This window comes from Pelobates fuscus, chromosome 3, assembly GCF_036172605.1.
Source record: "Pelobates fuscus isolate aPelFus1 chromosome 3, aPelFus1.pri, whole genome shotgun sequence".
NCBI lineage: Eukaryota > Metazoa > Chordata > Amphibia > Anura > Pelobatidae > Pelobates > Pelobates fuscus.
In genome coordinates this window covers 119,351,332-119,373,117 of record NC_086319.1, presented here as the reverse complement: position 1 = coordinate 119,373,117, position 21,786 = coordinate 119,351,332, and the positions used below count along the sequence as shown (strand labels likewise).

The 21,786-nt window shown below is 39.2% G+C and overlaps 1 protein-coding gene across 1 annotated transcript in view; it reads right to left on the bottom strand.

Moving 5' to 3' along the window:
• The window catches only part of TENM2 (teneurin transmembrane protein 2), a 2,177,747-nt gene that overhangs the window by 1,693,071 nt on the left and 462,890 nt on the right, over nucleotides 1-21,786 (bottom strand). Inside the window, exon 3 of the mRNA XM_063447436.1 lies at nucleotides 4,119-4,409. Within this exon, the coding sequence (XP_063303506.1) occupies nucleotides 4,119-4,344 (226 nt within the window). The 5' untranslated portion in view covers nucleotides 4,345-4,409. The remainder of the gene's footprint in view (nucleotides 1-4,118; nucleotides 4,410-21,786) is intronic.

Below are 21,786 nucleotides of genomic sequence, written 5' to 3'. Positions count from 1 at the left end.
AAACGAGCAATCGATACCTTAAAGCAGTGTTTCCCAACCCAGTCCTCAAGGCACACCTACCAGTCCAGGATTTAAGGATTACCCAGTTTTGTCTAAGGTGTTTTTAGAAAAAAAAAGAAAAAACACCTTAGACAAAACTGGGTAATCCTTAAATCCTGGACTGGTAGGTGTGCCTTGAGGACTGGGTTGGGAAACACTGCCTTAAAGCAGTCTTAAGGCAGGGGTGAAAAAGACAAGAAAGAGAAATAGACTACTGTAAATAATTAAATAAATACATAAATCAGGGTTCATTTACTAAACAAAGAACTGTAATGGAAAATTTAATTGCAAAATTATGATTAAAATAGTCATTAGTAGTTACACTAAATTTTGCCATTTAAAATAGTCATTAGTAGTTACACTAAATTTTGCCATTTCACTGCATCTAAGATAGGGTTATACACTATAGTCAACATGAACACTCAAATGACTATTTTGACCTATATTTTGAAAATTCACTTTGAATTCCCTGGTATTCTCACTTTTGTGAGTAAACTGGACATTTTAGTGATTGAACAATTTGCCTTGCCTTTACAAGAGGCAAAAATAAGTCTGGGGGATATTGCAATAAAGGACAAGGGCAATGTTCGCAAGGAACGTTATGTCCAAGTTAGCATTATAATATAAAAAATATATATATATATATATACTATAATATAATAAAATGAAAACATTGACAATTAATTCTGCTACCCTGCTATACGTAAGGCAGTGCATTTTCATGTATCTAGGTTTTCAAAATTTCAGTTATGTTTTAACATACTGCACAAAGAAAGTTATTTCTAAGCATCACAGAAGGCTTTTCACTAAGGTGCTAACACATTTCAGCACATCTTAAATGTAATTATATTGGCTTACTACTTCAATTGTTTTCATATCAAATAAAGGCCATGTTAACCTCTGGGGCATAGTAACACCAAAGAGGTAAGAGCATATTTTAATTCAAAGTATGTGCATAACAGTTGGGACCACTGCATAATTCGAGGCAAGTTATTACTATGCTAATTGCACTCTATTCCCATTTTTTTTTTGCCCAGTTACCATTTAGAGATAGCATATGCACAGTTAAAACTGCTCTGAATTTCTTTGTATAAATGATACATATTAATAAAATCACATTATACCTATACAAGGGGTAACTCTTAAAACCAAGTTTCGAGAGATGGTGTGTGTATGTATCCATATATATATAATACATACAGCAAAAACATATATTATGCACACAGCAAAAAAGAAAACCATATAACACGTATAGATCATTAGAAACATCTCCTATTTATCAGATATGCTATGTCAGGAAGGTTATACTATGATCATAATATTCATTTTTACTTGACCATATCACTAGAATGATTTGTGGCATTTCTGTAGAGGTATTTTGAATACAGGGACTTTACATTCATACAACGTGTGAATAAAGCAAGAAAGTGATCACAAGCAGAAATAATCTATTTATAAGAAATAATCAGTCTATAGTCAAACAGTGTCTTTAGTTGAAGAAATAACGAGTTAGGAGTGTGAATATGTGAGACAGATTACCCAATATCTCTTAAGATCTGTTGAAAATGTAACAGTGAACACAAGCCAAAACTCCACTTGATGACCACTGAATTTCTGGTCTCCATGACATGGTTGGAAAAATAAAATCTTTGAAAGACTAGTTTAAAAAAAAAAAAAAAAAAATTGACAGTGTGTAAATGTATCCACAATATCATTCGAGGGATGCTGTAAATCTGAATATTGCTGGCCATGAACCACAAAATGTAGATCCAGCTTATTTAGAACTACAGTTCCCAATGTTTGAAGGCATCTGTAGCTTTGAAAAAGGTGGGGCTACGTTTTGACTAAACGTTGTGTAGGTACTTTGTTTTCCCTTGTTTTATATGCTCTACCCTCCCTTCATACAGGCTTCCTGATTCACTTACCCATTTGCCTCATGCTCCCTCATCTGTCTTCCCCTTTTCACCCTCTCCTCATTATCATCATCTTTTTATATTTAAAAACAATCACATTCATTACAAACTAGCAACTGCCACCCTTCCTTTTGCCTGCCTTTCTTATAAATAGTTGCTCCTTTGTGTTTGGTGAGTGCAACCCACTCTGCTTGTCACAGCTACATTCCCACGCAGGTCAGTCAGTCATATTACTTTCTGTCCTTTTGACTAATTATCCTGTAGTGATGGATAATTCCCTGCAGTACATAATTTAGACTGAAGATAAAAGAGATGGCATGATTTAGTTCTCTATTGCAACTAACTAGAGGGAGTCATGGCTTGTCAGCCCCTGTTGCCCTTTCGCTTCCCAATAGTTTTGTCATTTGATATGAGCTGGCAAAAATCTAAATGCACCACGCTATATGTATGGTTGAATATATGGAAAGTTTTATCTTGGGATCTGGTGATAGGCTCAGAGTATCAGCTAATGCTCTCATCTTATCACTGGTAACCCTTTGCAAGTAGCAGTATGGACAATTACTCAATGGGCTGTGTCACCTGACATTTTCATCTTTTCTCCATCCATAATGCAACTGTGCTAAAGGAGGAGATTGGGGTTAAACCTCTTGGGGTTAAACCTCTTGAAAACAGTTTAACCCTTTATAGTAAATTAGAGCCCTGTGACTCCAACCCACATAATGCCTTTAATGAGATAAGGTCGTTATGGGTTCAAGAATACTAGACAGTGTTTGTGACGTATTCATCCGCACATAAAAATGTTTTTGATGGTATTTACTGTCCTGACAGGAAAAGTTGTGCCGCTCGACAATCATTCACCCAGATGCCTGGTACATGCCCATTCTGGGGTCAAAAGCTGATTCTGTGTCCCTGACCATGGTAAGTATTTTGACTATTCTTGGAGACATGATGTCCGGCCATTCTAAAGTCCGGTTATACTTAGTCCTAGGTGTGACATAGTACTGTGTGCTGGATCAACTTGTAATCCTGACAGTGTCCCATTAAAGTTTCATAAACAATGCTGCGTTTATTGCATAAATAACCATGCACTAGACTCATAACAATGCCTTACACTTTTTGGATTGAAACACCATTAGTCAGTAAATGGAAACATCTAAACGGAATACAATCTATAAACTCACTCAGTTGACTAGTTACCACTTAAAAGTAACCTACCCTACTTAAAATGGTTATTATGAAGTAATTTCTTAAACCTTGTCATCGTACGGTAAACCTGTTAAACTTGGCATTGAGTGAATTTATTTTTCATGTTTATAAATATAAAGTGAATTTATTTGTTGGATGAGGCATCAGTAGTATATTCAATGACTACAGTTGGGTAATCTGTATCCTCTTACTGGAGATGGAAAATAGTTTTACTCATCTATTATTGACATGCCAATGGATGCCAATAATATGTAAGCAACGCCAATGCAATCACAATCATACAATTGTAATATGTTGTGCCAATTCTTAATCAGTTTTGGTGATATAGGATCCTTGTATCAATCAGCCAAGCTTAAGCACTTTCAATATTCCCAAAGTCATGAACTGAGTTATTGTACTGTTATCAATCTGAACAGTAAAATAAATTGAAATGATGAGGGGGTGGGGGTTAAAATAAAGGACTACAGGGTTTATCAATGCACCTCATGACCTTGGATCATGAATAAACAGAGTTTATGCAATACCTCTCAACATTGCAATGTCTAGAGTACAAGGGTACAAGTATCAATTATTTTATAATAAAGAACATGCATTTACAAAAATAACTGAATAAACAAAGTAAATGATCATTAAGATGCTAATGGAAGCAAGCTATGTTTTGAATTATAAAAGGCTTTTGCTCTGGAACATTTTTACAAATGTTAACAAGATCTGAGTGAGCCAACATGTTAGCCTTCTGATTGTTTTCTCACTAACCTTGCATGAACCAATGTTTTGAGTCAGAATAAAAGAAAAAAGCAGAAATAACTTAAACAATTGTATCCCCACAGCAATGTATTCTATAAAGTGATTGTAAAGTAGAATTGGATGTGTATTAAATCTAAAATGTATTGCTTCTGCTTAAGAAAGGATAATAAGCCTGCAGAAAGGTTAGGCACCTAGAGAATGGCATGGACATACCTTGCCTTGGAAATTCATCAGACTCTCTGTGAACAAGTTCAGAAACACGATTCCCATAATGCATTCTGTTTTCATGATCATAAGCCTTTAATGTTTCACTGGAGCTGTAGGACTTCTGAGTAGGCACTCTGCAGTCTTCACTGTCCAATGAGGAGCTGGTATAACGGCATTCTTTCATGCAACGTCCTCTTGTCAAAGATCTGTGCCTTCGATCTTTTATATCCATGATATCCTTAGCAAATATTTTACTTTAACAGACTCAGATTTTTTTTTTTTAAATCTCTCTTAAACCTGAAAGAAGAAAAAAGTGTACAAGTCATTGAATATTTCTGGTATAATACAATCATTTTAAATGGATATGTAGCTAGACAAGACAGTTGGTAAAATGTGTCAATTGCTACTCCGTTCCTAGGTACTAATGTTCAATTTCACATTCTGCTTCAAAAAATGAAAGATACCTTGTAGATTTTGATCAATGCATAACTGTGCATTGTACTAAATTTCTGGGAACCTTTAAGAGGTTTTTTTGTTTTTTTTATAACATGGGATAATATCATACCTAAAATGTAGCTGCATGGATTTTCCCCTGATAGTCCTTCTGTTGACAGATGTGTCACTGGGTAATAAGAACTGGGTTAATGACAGTTGGAGGCTAGTCTGTTGCCAATTACACTTTTAACAGACCAGGGGGTGAATGTGACTGCATTAGGAACCAGAACCATTAAAAGCCCACTCCTCTAATGATACCAAATACAGATTTTTGTATGAACTCAGAGTTGTAATGTTGTGCGTCTCATTGACCTAATGCTACATGTGCAGATTACATGCACATCAAAACCTTGGCAAGTCATCTTCTGTTACTGTTGACATAAACACATACAAACAAACACACTAAAATCACATGCACAAATGGATCAGTGGAGGAACTAAAGAAGAGATGGCCCTGTTAAAATACATTTTTGGGGACCCCCTACATCAAGAATGCACAAAAGGTAGATCCCCATAAAACTGTCACAATGATCTTTAGTACAGTACCTAAATTGCATAAATGACAAAATACCCATCTATTTATCAGAACAAAATCAAATAACACACTGACCACAATCCCTTCATTCCAATACTTAGGTATGTTGCTAGACCCCTATCTATCATTTGGCCTCCACATTGAAAAAACTATCATCAAAACTATATCCAAAACTAGGTGCCCTGTACAGAAGCAAATCCTGTCTAAGCCCCACAATAAAGAAAGAGATTGCACAGCAAATTCCAATGCTATACATTGATTATGGGGATGTAGTGTATACACCTGCACAGCAAACCCACCTTCATGAACTCTCTACATTGTATAACCCATTCTGACACATTATGCAACAATGTAATTACATGTCCCAACATTGTGACATGTTAAAATAACTAAATTGGCTATAGCTGGAATCCAGGCGTTTGAAAGCTGAGATGTATGTACATATATATACACTGTCACACACAAACACACTGATACATATACACACACATGCAGATGTAAACACACACTAACACACATACAGATAGAGACACACATATAGAAGCACAGACACACAGATAAACACACTAACACATACAGATACACACAGTAACACACATGCAGATACACAGACACACAAATACACACTATGACACTCATACAGATACAAGCATGGACAAACATACCTATACACAGACACACAGGGGCACACACTGACAAACATGCAGATGCACAGATACCCACACTGACATCCCTGCAAATACACAGACACACACTAATACACATACAGATACACACATAGAATGACACACAGACAGATAAATATACAGAATGACACACAAATACACATAGAGACACACAGATATATACACAGACACACAAACATACAGACACACCGATACACATACACATACACAGATACAGAGACACATATATACACATACAGACACACATGCAGATGTACAGACACACAGATACACAGATACACGCACAGGCATACAGCTATACATACAGTGACATAGACACTCATACAGATACACAGATGCACGGATACACATAAAAGCACACAGATATACAGACACATAGATACACAGATACACAGACATACATACATACATACACGCAGATACACATGTATTTTATTAGCCACTCTCCTGTTTTCAACCTTTTGGGTGCGGGAGAGAAGCTTCCCTGCAATCTAGTCTGCTGGCTTAGGCTATTGGGAGTCAGAGGCTCTCCCTGTGTGCACTCCCTTCCTCTCTGTCTTCTCCGCCCGCCTGACTCGGTCTGTTAGCTAGGAGGAAGTGACTAGCTTCCACTTGTTTCCAGCGCTGCTATCATTAAAGGGGCCCAGTTGCTCTGTTAAAGTGCCACAGTGCTGACTGGGCCCCTGAAGGGTCCCACATGCTGGTTTACCACAGAGTGCAGCCCTGGTGCAGACCAAGCTGCACTGGCGGTAGTTCCGCTAATGCATGGGGTCAAGGAAGAGGCTTTCAGTAAAAAGAGTTCTGGTAAATGAGGGGAGGAAATGATAAAGTATAGAGTGACAATCCCCAACCCTACAACATGATCCAGGTTCTATAGTACTATAGTTTGTCAATGGTTCTGACTGTACTGGTGCATTAAGATACATATTAACAGCAAAACAGTTTTCATTAGGATATACTTGATTTCATTTGCCATTGAACAAATTAAAAGCGATAATAACAATACTCATGGAAATACTATAGTGGACACTGGGTCTCATTAACTATAGTTATAATATTGAATAATGTACTACAGATCCCATGTTGAGGTGTGCATTAACCACATGTTTATTTTTGGCCTACTTGCACAAATGTAATGTATCAGATTGCCTTTTTATTGTCACAATAAGGATTCCATTGACTCAGACCATGTCTGAAAGTATACCCAGCTGCAAATTAAATCAATACCAGCTTTAGAATCAACATCACTTTTTGCTTCAGGGACAGCAGGATAGATTAATATATGAGCCAAATACTGAGTCATGGATGAGCTGTTAATTTGTACTATTAGTAGATTACAACCGCTAAAGTCACATTTGATGATCAGAGGAGTGCCCGGAAAGGTCTACTGATGTATATTGAAAGGTTCCCAAAAGCAGTTATCTCTTTTTAATGAGTACTTGAGAAGTTTTCAATCTATATTTGCCACTGAGCACATTGTTATCTTTCTGTAACAGGATTCTCTATCACTGAATGATACAGTATTTTTCTTGTCTTCTCCTGAGATTAGTGTGACTGACTACAAATAGTAATATTCCTTTATGATATGGTTTTCACAATGATTCTCCAAACTTGATAGGTCATAGTAAAAAAGAAAGATCGATGAGTCTTTTGTTTAGCACTGTTAAACAGTAAATAATTTGCCAGAATATATTGCACCTTAGCTAATTATCATACCAAAGGTTCGTAAATCTTCAAGAGGAACTGTCACTTAATACGATTTTTAATACTATGTTTACCTTTCCCTTGATTTAATAGTTAAGAAGCACTTCCATACTGGCTTGGTTTTATCTTCCGTCATTTCTGCTGCATCAAAGTGCAGGAATGATAGCAGCAATGATTTTAAGCAGTTAGATAGAGTCCCATGCGGTTTCCCAGCATGCCTCTTAAAATCAACTTCTGGTTCAATATTAAAGAAACATTTCAGCATACATGGTAAGCACATGCATGAAGATAAAAGAACCCTGGTGTACATATCAAGGACACAGCAGTGTGTTATGGAGGATAGCATTTCCCAACACAGATGGTGTGAGGAAAGTGTTAACCCCAAAAGGACTTTAGGACATGTCATTACAGACTACATAGCCTAGACTTTTAGGATGTTGCTGGAATAATGACACATCCTTTTATTTTTTTTTTATATATGCAGGGTTATATCCCAGGTATCAGTCAACACCTGGGGCTCCCCTCTGTCAGCTGAGGTCATATTTAATGTCTAGATACAAATTAATAGGGGTAACCAGTATATGTACAACCTGTACAGAAATAAATGGGTGCCAATAGGTATTAAGAACCACCCCTTCCTAGTGGTACATAAGAAATCAAAACAATTAAATAAATACCTGCACACCAAATTCAATAAAAACAATAACACATTTTATTATGCTCAAATACAAAATACATTTACAAAATATTATGTATGCCTATAGTTGTTGGCACATCTATCCCACAACTTATGTTAAATATACAGAATAAATACAAAATACACAGGAATATTAATTCCAAAATTACAAAGAAAGGTAATGGCAAATCAATAAATTGCTGTACAGTGTTTACCTGACAAGTCGGCAGAAAAAGAGCACCCAACGTTTCGGCTAGATAGTCTTTATCAAGGGTGATCTAATGTCCCCAGACTGTCAGAAGAGCAATTGGCAGCACTCTGCATACAGGTCCATATGATAGATGTGCACAGAGCAAATATTATCAGTTTTTTTTTCAATTAAGCTGTCAAGATGATAGTTTTGACCAACTTCCAGTCACATGTCTATTTGGTTTGATAATTACCTCCTATCACTATTATGTACAGTATAAAGAACAGTGTCTAATGATGCTGAATATACTCTACGACTGGGAAATAATAAATAATTATAACATTTTTATAAAAATAATTCTGAAGATTTTGGGAAATAAAAAATATCAAGACTGTAATATAGCATATGAAAATGCTAAGAAAAGTATGACAAAATGACCTTAATAAAGAATAGAGAGTTAGGCTTTTGTTAGTAATTTAGCTATATACGTAAATGGCTTAATCTATATCCCCTACAAAGCGTCACAATGTCGTAAGTGTAGACAAACTTTCAAAAATGCTTATCCATTATTACAAGTGTGCTGGATGAAATGGATTTTGTTAAAATCCAGAAATACACAAATTGTACAATTTTCTATTATACTATATTTTTTTAGAGAACATCGAAACCAAATAACTATTTGTTTGCTCTGTGTGCCTACATTACTCATCGAGGGCATGTTTTATATAGTATAGTGCTACTTCACTCATGCTTCCGTTCATTAACCATTAATTAATGATCTGCTAGCCTCTGGTTCATTGCACACTATCAGCAGTATATTAGAAAGTTTGATTAGTGATTCCTAGAAGAAAATACTCTTGACAGTTCTTAGATTGAAAGCAAGTGGATGACCAATTCGGGTTGAGTACTGAACTGTAAGGATCACTTCATATCAATACTCCACCCATTATTCTTCATTAGGAAAAGACAGTTTGTCATTGTGATGAAATCAAAGGAGAGATGGATTGAGCCATGTTAAACATTGACACAGATGTTGGAGATGTTCAATAATTAACTTCCTCATCAACTTATTTTGACATGTATCAAGCATATACTGAAATGATGTGCAAACTCCCATTCAATCAGTAACAAATAACTAATAGAAATTATAATATAAATAATATAAAACTAGTCATCCAAACACATTAAAAGCCATTTAAACCACCAATCTTTAAATATGAAAAATCTATCTTCATTTCTGATTAAAAAAATAATTATACATATATATATATATATATATATATATATATTAAGGCAATTTGCCTGGATTTGTGGGAGGGGCTGGTTTGCTACCTCTAGCCTACTTAAGGCACTCCCCTTACCTTGCTCCTTACCATTCGAGGTCAGAGTTGAATGAGGATCCACTTCCGGGTTCTCTCAGACGCCATCTTGGTTTTCTTACCCACAAGTTTTTCTGCAGCAAGCTGTGTCCAGGAATCCACTTGCAGGCCTTTTCCGTCCGTCCAGCTTCTTACCCGGGTCTTCGTCATAGATCGCGTCCCAGGGACTCCTAAACCGTAAGTCAGACCTACCTGTCACGCCAGGATCGGTTCCCACGGCGCATGGTACAGCACGGGTCCTCGCTTTACGGTTTTCTCTGCACAGTCGCATTTCAAAGCCTTTTTCGCGGCTTCATTTCTTACAAATTGTTCGGCTAAATTATGCGTATTAGAGAAGCAATCAATTCGCACAAACTGTTTTTCCTTGCTTCATTTAAACGATTGTCATTTCGGTTTGTGTTTTCTGGTCGGCACTTATTCATAGTATATTCTATGCACGATTGCTGTTCGCATTAAAATGCATACGGTTAAGCTATTCATGCTAACTTCTGTTTCCCTTCATACTAAGATTCGGTTATTCTGCTATGTATTCACATAGATCTTTTTCGTGAGTTACATTTCATCATTTCATGTATTTACATTTGGTTAAAAAGTTGCTTGGTTAAATAGACAGACCATTTTCATGCTATTTTTAAGGTATCACTTATTACATCAAGGGTATAAAACCAGCTAACATTTCTGTATAGACCATTGGACTCCCACGCTTCCTGGAGTTTTTTTTATTTTTTTTATTATTCATTTCATTACAATTAAATCAGCCTACGTTACAGGCCTCATTTCTTTGTTGTTAACCATGACACATAAGGATTTAATTCCTTTTCATGCATACTCGGGTTGAATCACACGTACTGATCCAATCAATCATACGTTTCCTGCACAGTAATATACATATATATATATATAACTTACATTTTATGTTCCCCTTACTCACCATTATTATATAACACATATGTTGTTGGTACATAGGCCACGGCCTCCCTCAGATATCTTATTAAAGCCATGCCAACATTTCTGAGTAACACATATCTATTGCATAGTATCAACATTTTATTTGCAATCATACGCAAGCAAACCTTAAAACATTGCTGCTACAGGCTATAAGTCTGTTTTCTTTCCAACAATCCACACTCATCATACTACTTCTTTTACCCATTTCAGGCTGTCAAGCTTATATATATTTGCTCCACACGGGTGTTTCCTGTGAATTTGTCATACTACCAGGTACGTACACCTGCTCATATGGTATTTCTACCATACATTTCATTTCATCCCCCTAGGTTAGAGTGCTGGCAATAGGGTCACAGGCATCCCAATAGGTATTTACCCCTTCTTGGCAATGGCCATCAGTTAGTGGTCCCGCGAGGCCAACACCCCGCCTCAAACGTTTCAGAGGCAAACACCCATCGGGCCACATGGTAGCTAACCGCCTCGCATGTTGCATAGAGAGGGCCTCACCTGCCACTCCCTTCCCCTGTTTTCTGTCTTACAGTCACAGAGAGGCCTAAAACTCCTGCCACTACGATGAGTGGCCTCAATAACCCTTCGCGCCAACGCATAGATAGAGCCTCTCAAGCCGCTTGGCAATAAGCAGGGCCTCATCTGTCACCAAACAAGTATAATTTTTCGCCATCCGGCCTAGCTAGCCTGCCAGTACAATTTGGTGGTTTCCTATACTAATTAATTGTTTTGTTTATAGTATGTCTCAGGAAGGGGTAGAGGATTTCTCCCTGCCTAGCACCCCGGCTAGAGCTGTCACTCCCACACAAGGAGGAGAGCTAGCCAGTCCAGCATCGATCAGATCCTGGACGATCCCACGTATAACCACGGAATTGAGGAGACGGCAAATCCCCTACCCCGCTACAGCAAGGAAAGCAGAACTTTTCAAACTGCTACGCACATCTACAAATAACATGGATGCCGGGGAAGGACCTAGCCAGTCCAACCCAGGAGATATACATGCCATGTTATCCTCACTCATGGCGCCCATGAGCAAGTCAACTCCAGGCTGGAGAAACTTGAGTCGGTCACCACGGCCCTTACTCTAGCAGGGCCACCTGCTGCTGCTTCACAAGCACCAGCTGACTTGCCATTAGTTGCTCCAGCCATCACCCTGGATGACCAGGAAGTTAGCCCAGCTCATATGATGCCTGAGCATATAAAAAGGGATATCCTGGAAGGTAAAGATGTCAACCTGGCTTCCCTGTTGATTGCCTCCCAGGATATTGTTGAGAATAAAATGTATGCTTATGATGATGTATCTGTTGTTTTCAGGTCTAGGGATGCCCGCCTAAACAGGAAACTGACTATCCCTGAATTTGTACTAGCTTTTGGTATTTACAGGGATGTCATCTGTGCAGTCTATCCCAACAGAAGAGAGGAGTTTGATCTCTATATGCACAAGCTAGTAGACCTGGGCAACAAATATAGTGGTTCAGCCTTCTATGGGTCTTTTTCTGCAAAAGTGTCTGGAGCCTTCTCCCAGTACGGAACACGATCCAACTGGGGAAGGATTGACACTTTGCAGGTCTAAGAACACCGGCTTGTGCATGCCGCTCCTCCACAGCCCATACTACAAACTTTTGTCCCAACACGGCGGACGAACATGCCTCCATGCAAGGAGCTAGTTCCTCTGGGGTTCCAGAGAAGTTATCACGAGACAAACTGGGATGCCCAATCAAGTTTCTGGGCAAGTTCCAGATATGTAATCATTTTAATGTTGGGTCTTGTAATTACAGTGGGTGTAGACTATTGCATGTCTGTTCAAAATGTTTTAGGGCACATGCAAAGACCATGTGTCCAAATAAAATGTATTCCAAGCCTTACCTAACGTCCATTAATATGCCAGTATTCACTGCATGTATGTCTCAGCACCGATCTAGACACCTAATACACTTTCTTATCTCTGGTTTAACAGAAGGCTTCCATACAGGTATCCTACACTTACCAGTCGGAACTCTGGAATGCCCTAATCTACAATCTGCCCAACACAACCCCACAGTGGTTGACACCCTCATAGCTCAAGAAGGGTCTGAAGGCTTCGTATTGGGGCCTTTCAAACTCCCCTATTCACAGAATGGCGCACTAACCCCATTGGTATTGTCACAGGGAAATCTTCCCAAAAACAGAGATTCATCATTGACTTATCGGAACCCCACTCATCGGCCAACCCCAGTCTTAATTCCCTCATCCCCTCTGAGGAATTCTCCCTGCAATACACCACCATAGATCACGCCATTACCGCTGTCATACAAGCAGGGGTTGGAGCCTGGCTCAGTAAGACCGACATTACCAACGCCTTTAAATTACTACCAATCCACTCCACACTGTCGCACCTGCATGGCATCAAGTGGTCCGGGAACTACTATTTTTTTTCCCGGTTAACCTTTGGGTCCAAAAGTAGCCCGGCTATTTTTGACACATTTGCTGAAGCATTATGCTTGTTACTATTGAACATAGCCAGATGCCCTATGGTATTACATTACCTGGACGATTTCCTACTGGTCGAGGAGAACACTTCCTCCCCTCCTACAAGTCTCAAAGCTACCACTAAGCTATTTGAGCAACTAGGTGTACCTATCTCCCCTAAGAAAACAGAGGGGCCAGACACGGTTATCACTTTTCTGGGTATCCAATTAGACTCCACCACAATGCAAGCGAGCCTACCACACGATAGTGAATATTCTCACTTACATAAACAGCTACCTTCAGCTCGGTACTTGCAACCGCAAAGAGCTACAGTCTTTGCTGTGATCACTAAATTTTGCTATGCGCATCATACCTCAAGGCCGCTCCTTTATATCACGACTATTGCATATTTTTCCACTTTTCCTACATGACACGCACAGGTTGTCCTTAGATACCCAAGCTACGGCAGATCTAAACATGTGGAAGAGATTTTTATCCACTTGGAATGGTAAAAGTATGTTCCTCCCTCAATTGACTGACTCAACTCCCACCATTTGGTCAGATGCGGCATCTACCACTACTTTTGCAGCAATTTTTGGGAACGAATGGCTTTGGGGCAGCTGGCCTTCAGCAGTTCAGGATTTGGAAGGTTTTTCCACTACCTCCGCTCCTTTTGAAATCTATCCCATCGTGGCGGCTGCCGTAGCATGGGGTCATTTATGGGCAAACATGCCAGTACGTTGCTACTCAGATAACCAGGCAAGCTGTCACATCATCAACAAAGGTCGTTCCTAATCCCTTACGATCATGAGATTTCTGAGGAAACTCACTTGGTTGGCAGCTTGTCATATTTTTTTCCTATGTTGTTTCCATGTTCCAGGTGTATGTAACACAGCTGCTGACAATTTGTCTCGCTTTAAATTTCAGGCGTTTCATCAAGCACTTCCGTCAGCGGCACCCACAGCCACCATCACTCCAACATTTCAACAACTCATACTGGACTAGAAACCATCATGCAGCATAGCAGGACATTGTCCCAATTGGCACTTTCAAACAATACACACAAAACATACAACAGAGCTTTCACACTATTCAAAAGATTCCTTCTGGAACATAACATCATGCAACCATTTGTTATGACATCTTTTTGGGGGTTTGCTTCCTTTTGCCACCTTAAACTTAAAATGTCATATAACACCATCAAACTCTATCTCACTGGCATTCAACACCACATGCTAATCTTACACCCAAATAACAACAGTTTCATGGCCTCTCACCAAATTAAGACCATACTCAGAGGTATTCAGAAATCAGAACCCACACATACAGCCCAGAGGCTACCCATAGATAACCATATCTTTAAAGCATTATCTAACCTGCTTGACTTAAAACCGTTTGACACCAATACAAACTCTATCATCAAAACAGCAATATACATAGCTTTCTATGGATTTCTAAGACCGAGAGAATTCACTACAACCTCCACGACCCAAACTACTCCTTTCCTCCTCTATTCCCACTTGACAAAACATATGGATCATTACATCCTGACTTTACCTCACTCCAAAACCAGTGAGCACATACCCGCAAACATTCCGTACTATCCCACGCACAACAGATGGTGTCCAGTCAGGGTTCTTGATGCCTACATACAGCATCATAACTTACTACCCTCACAACCATTACTACAGCTGCATGGTTCAGTACTCACCACTACAACCTTCATGACCTACGTCAGGTCTTTGCTCACACAACTGGGCCTCAACACAGTCAACTACTCAGGGCACTCCTTTCGTACAGGAGCCGCGTCCACAGCCTCCAGTGTAAACATGTTATCAAAACACTCATGTTATCAAAACACTGGGGCTCTGGAAGTCATCTGCTTACTCACGGTACATACTTAACCCAGTACAAGAATTAAGGGATGCTTTCAAAAACATGTCTGGTTGATAAAATGTATGTATTGGTTGTCTGTAAATGAATTTGTTTATTTCAATTTTGCCCTCTTCTTTCTCAGGCCTACCTCATCGTCGGTTCCGGCACACCACAACCGACTTGCTCTTTTTATTATCCTACATTTATCTATGGTATTTCACACTGTACTATCATAAGCACCTAACACAAATATATATATATATATATATATACATAATTCAATGCAATATATATTTAGTGTGTGTGTGCGTGTGTGTGCATGTATATATATAGTTATATGCCAAGGAGATTTGTGTTAGCTGTGAGATTTGTGTTATAGTTATATGCCAAGGAGATTTGTGTTAGCTATATGAAAAATATGAAAAATATGACAAATGTATAATACATTTGACTTCTAAACAATACAGTTTATCAATGAATTTGGTTCCAGAAAAACTTTAGTATGCTGGCTCTATTGCAAATAATTATTTGTGGAAAGAAAATCAACAACTTTATCCAAGAGCAAGTTAATAGTTGGCACAGAATAAAAAAAGATTAAATTAAACTCAATTGATTTACTAGACTCAAAACCCCCAATCCTCCCAAATTTTAAGAGTAATGAAATCACATCAATTTCAGAATTATACGCCTGCTCTTTGGCACTTTCTAATGGCCCCTCAGGGCACGCCATTGTGTTTTTATTGCCATTCACACTGCCAGTCCTGTGTAACATAATGTTGTAATCATTGCAAGGTCCAAAAAATATCTAAAGTGCTATGGATTTTTATTCACACCCCCTATAAGCCTTTATATTACTTAATACAGGATCAAACAGTTACAGAAATACAAACCACGGCATGCCTCATATTAAGAAAATTACTTGCTTTCATGAGTTTCTACACTTCATTTAGCTAATATGCAGAATTAAAGTACTTAACCGTAGCCTCTATGCTGACTTTTTACTTTCCTTGAATTCTTTACTAAACTTTTCTTAATTGTGTTTTCTTGAGTCTATTTAAGTATAAATACACTTCATCAATACATTTGGTTCAATGTGATAAACATAACAATATGTTTAGCAAAAACTAGTTGAATACAAATTAAAAATTGAAGACAACAAACATCTAAACCGGCACAGTGAATGCATTTTTTTTTCTAAAGGATAAATTCACACAGATTTTAGTAGAATATGATGCTTGAGTTTGTTTAAAATTAGTACTAATTAATGTATCCTTTTCCAATAAATGTAAAGCTAAAAATAAATATATTTTTTGGGGATGTTTCTGACAGTTAATTACATTATATGGTGTTCCAATGTGATCAGACCTTAAAGGGACACTATAGTCACCAGAACAACTACAGCTTATTGAATTTGTTCTGGTGAGTAGAATCATTACCTTCAGGCTTTTTGCTGTAAACACTGACTTTTCATAGAAAACAGCCTAGTGATAACTTCACTGGCCACTCCTCAAATAGCTGTTAGAGATCCTTCCTGGGTCATGGCTTCCTAAAATGCATCCAAACATTCAGTATCTCCTCCCTCCAATTCATCTTTATGAGGAGATGCTGATTTGCCAGGGCTGTGTCTGAATTGTGCTTGCTCTGCCCCTGATCTGCCTCTTTGTCTATCTTAGCCAATCCTATGGGGAAGCACTGTGATTGGATCATGCTACCACTTCTGCTGATGTGAGCAGGCAGTGGGCAGGTCTAAAGGAAACAGGGACAAAGTAAGCAGCTGCAGACTTGAATACAAGTAAGATTTTACTACATTTATGGAGGCATGAGGGGGGTAGGGGGGCTAGATGATGGTTTCAACCATATAAGGTCAGGAATACATGTTTGTGTTCCTGACCTTATAGTACTCCTTTAATTATTGCTTTCCATTGTTCTCTGGGAATGTTACTCTGTAGGTCCTGGGACCATTGCTCAGCTGGTTTTGAGTTGGCAAAATGAATTGAGGACCGGAGCAGCCGGTAGCACCAGGAGATCGGTTTACATTTCAATGGGAGCACACCCCTCATAGCCATCTGTTCTCATCCCATCACCATCTGAGGGGTCCCCTCTTGGGAGGGGTTTGGTAAGTTGTACTTATGTAAGAATGATTTTAGTTGTGTATAAGAGTATTGTGATGCCGGGGGTAATTGATATGCTGACTGAAGGGCAGCAAAGTCCATTAGTTTGTTGTGTTGGGTATGTGGGATATGTGTGTGACCCCCCTGTCTATCGATGGCTTTGCATTAAAAGTCGGTATACAGTAGGTGATTGCTTTTATCGTCATAGCCGTAGAATGGGAATTGGAGCTTTCCAACTTTATTCTAATCATGTCCCAAATCCTCAACATCAGCTGCACCTGGTCTGGAAATAGTGGCCCATGAGGTCTAAATTGTTTGGGTAACCATAGTATGGTGGGCAGGTCAAAGGGCGCCATAGCCTGTCTTTCCAACCATACCCATTGTGGTGGGTCTAAGTTAAGGAGGTGGGGCAGAGTCGATGCTAGTACTGTGGCTTGGTAGTATGCTTTGATGTCTGGGAAGGCTAAGCCCCCCTGTTTCATTGGGGCCTGCATCAACCTCCTCAAAATTCTAGCTCTACCCCCATCCCACACAAACCTTGACATCTCTTTTTGAATTGTGTGTAGGTATGAAAGTGGTACTCGAAGTGGGAGTGTGCAAAAAAGTATTGGAGTCTAGGTACAATGGCCATTTTGAGTGACACAATTCTCTCAGTCCAGGTCAAGAACACGGAGCTCCATTTTTTCATAAGGTGCATGCATTCTTTCCACACCCTAATATAGTTAGTTGGGAAGCTGTCTGATGTGTTTTTTTTTTTATAAAGGTCAGGCCTAGCTATTTGAGGTTTGAATATAGAAAGTAATCCAGGCACTCCAGCGAATTCCAAAGTAGAGGCAATTTTTATTGGAACAAGAAAACAAAAAGCAACGTTTCGACCCTTAACGGCCTTTGTCAAACTGATAGAGCACACACAGCACAACGAATATATAGGTATATGTAACCATTACAAAGTGGAAAACATGTGATTTAATTACAATTAATTAGTAACATAATCAATCCAATAATAAAAACATGATAGTCTCTCCAATCCAGTGCTGTATTTTGGATTTGTGCCGCCCTAGGCACGACTAAATTCGGGCACCCCCAAAATCTAAATTTGCCCCCATAATTCGTGTCAAGGCCATTTTTTTGCCTGACAGACACATGCCCTCATTGATACATGCACTGATATACACTCACTGACAAATACACAGACAATGGCACACACATATAGTCATTGACACACACTGTTTAACCAACACACACTTTCAATGACAGACACACACTGACACACCCACTCACTGACAGGCACACATTCTCAGATACACATAAAATGACATACACTCACAGGCACACCCATTCTCACTCACAGACACACACTGACAGCTACACTCACAGTAAAGGGGACAGCCCCAGAACACAAGGCAAGCAAGGCATTTGTCTGGGAGCTTGGGGTGGCATTTTTTGGCGCCCCCCCTGAAAGTGCCGCCCTAGGCAAATGCCTTGTTTGCCTTGTGGTAAATAAATCCCTGCTCCAATCCTAATCTCACATATAAGGGGTGTTAGAAAGCACAGGATAACACAGCCAATAGGACCTGAGTTCAATTATAATGATATTAAATTGTTTAATTATACATTACTTGTTTCAAATTACTATTAATGAATTTAGGAAAAAAGGAACTGAGTACTCACATTTAAGTAAATTATATGACATAATGCAAATAATGATATGTCCTGAAAAAAACCAATATATAATTTGTATGGGAACAGTAAATGAGAGAGAAGAAAATTACAGCTAAACACAAACACCACAAAAGTGTTAAAACAGCCCTGGTCCTTAACGTACAACATGGCCAAAACAGTCTGGTCCTTAAGGGGTTAAATGGCACTCTAGCCACTCAAATCAGAAGATCTTCTTGATGCCCCTGCAGCATTGCAAATGAAAATAGCGCCTTTCTGAGACACTGTACTGTTTATATTTTTAAATGCTCATTACTACTAATGGCTGCTGGTAGACAACCACTAGCCACTCCCGACTCCTACATTTATTCAGCTATTGAATCTATTTGATGTCCATTTTTAGCATGAAAAGTATTCAGAAAAACATTGAATTCAGTGCTTCTCATAGAAGTACATTGGATTGGTAGACAGGGCCAATTTCTGCACATTCTCCATATGTTCTCAATGATTGTCTGTGAGAAGCATCTCCTTGGGTAAAACTAATCATTAGTTACTTTTATTCTTGCATCATCAACAGCCCCCTCAAAGAAATCCATCCCACCCCCTTTCGAGTCGTTATGTGCGATGACTTTGGTTCAATAAGCAAAGTCTGATTTCCAAACTATCAAGCCCCAATACTGCTGTAAGAAAGTCAATGCTCCATCAGCTGGACACCTGCAATAAGCAAAGCCTGATTTCCAAATCATCAAGCCCCAATGCTGCTGTAAGAAAGTCTGTGCTCCATCAGCTGATCGTCTGCATTAAGCAAAGGTAGCCATGTGGAAGACCACACTACACTCTATCCTGCACAGCATCATTTACATTTAATTTAACCACCCTGTACATTTATTTTTTTTATAAATCCTGTGTGCATTGTATATTTTCTTGCCTTTATATCTTGTCTGCCATGCTAAAGTGTAGTTTTGCTAGACCTGTATGTAATTGTTTTATTAACCTATGTGTATTTCTCTATTTCCCCTCTGATTTCTGACTGACCTCTGATTCCTCCCTTTTATTGATGTTTATTTTTTATTTGAATAATCATCCCTTCATCTCTGTGCCTAGATACATATCCCTTTCCCTCAGATGTATTGCAAGCCTATCTGACCTTCACATATCTTTATTCAATAGCCTAATTTCCAAACTTTCAAGCCCCAAGTAAAAAAAATATCTCCAGACACCCACTTCACTCATTTACATATGCCCCTCTCTGCTACACTCGCCCCTTCTCTCATCTCATGCCATGCACTAATTTTCTACTCTCTCACTCCTAGCCACAATCAATCTCATCCTAGAGCCCCAACTCCCAGATTCAACTGTAAAGGAGGTGGTGTAGGCATCCTTCTCTCCCCTCAATGTACCTTTCAACCAATCAAAACTCCCCCTGCCCTATCCTTTTCTTCTTTTGAAGTTCACACTGTCTGCCTATATAAACCCACTCCTTTAAGAATTGCTATAATCTACCGACCCCCTGGTCATCCTAGACTATTCATTGAGCACCTTTCTTCATGGCTTACCCACTTCCTCTCATCTAGCACTCCTTCCCCTATACTTGAGGATTTCAATCACCCAATCAAAAACCCCAACTGCACTGATGCCTCTCGTCTGCTCACTGTAACCTCCTCCTTTGGCCTTACGCAATAGTCCAATTTAGCAACCCATAACGCGGGAAACACTATTGATCTCACCTTTACCTATCTTTGTACCTCCTGTAATCTCTCCAATATTCCTTTTCCTCCATCTGACCACCATCTGCTGACTTTTGACATCGGCATATCTAAGACCCAATTGGCACCACCGTCTGAACATCAATCTCACAGAAACCTCCAATGTCTTGACCTAGAGCATTTCTCCACTAATCTCCAAACTCTTCTTTTATCTATCTCAAACCTCACCTGTCCTAGCTCTGCAACCTCCTTTTACAATTCCACCCTCTCCTCTCAACTAGACATCATGGCGCCTCCTACATTTAAATGCAGCAAGCGCCCCCAATAGCAACCTTGGCACACCAAGATGACTCGATACCTCAATAAATGCTCCAGAACTGCTGAACGCTGTTGGAGAAAGGCACACTGTGCATCTGACTTTCTCCACTATATATTTATGCTGGCTCTGCAAAAGTAATTTACTTCAATACCCTCATAACCACATCCTCCAGTGAACCCAAATGACTATTTCACACATTTAACTCTCTCCTTCGCCATATTGTTCCTCATCCATCTACTTTCACGTATTCATCCCCACATAAAAATGTGATTAATGGCATTTGCCATCCTGACGGAAAAGTTGTGCTGAGCAATATTACCGTCCTGACAGGAAAAGTTGTGTCGAGCAGCAATCATGCACATGGAAACCTGGTAATTGCTTTTGGGTTCAAAGGCCAGTGATGGCCAATCAGATCCACAAGATGGTTTGTGCTGAGCAGCAATCATGCACATGGAAACCTGGTAATTGCTTTTGGGGTCAAAGGCCGGTAACAGCCAATCAGATCCACAGTAGGGGTATTTAAACCATATTCTCCTTTTGCTCATTGCCCTGTTGTGGTTTCATCCTGATGGTAATCCGAGAGTGCATTCCTGATCTTGATTTTCTGGTATTTGACTTTGGCTTTGTTTTGACTTCTGTGAATTCTGGTATCCTTGACTTTTGGCTTCCCCTCATCGTTGTGTCTGATTCTGTGTTCCTGACCTCAGCAAGTGTTTTGACTATTCTTGGATACGTTAAGTCCAGCCATTCTAAGGTCCAGTTATACGTTATCCTTAGTCCTACATTCTGCAGTGCTGGACTGTCTGAGGCAGAGAAACAGTATAGGAGAAAAGAGGGTCTTTGCATAGGGATATTAAAGATTATGTAGAAGCCTGCTCTGCCTTTGCAGTTTCGAAGGTTCCTCGTAAACTTCCGTGTGGATTGTTACAGCCAT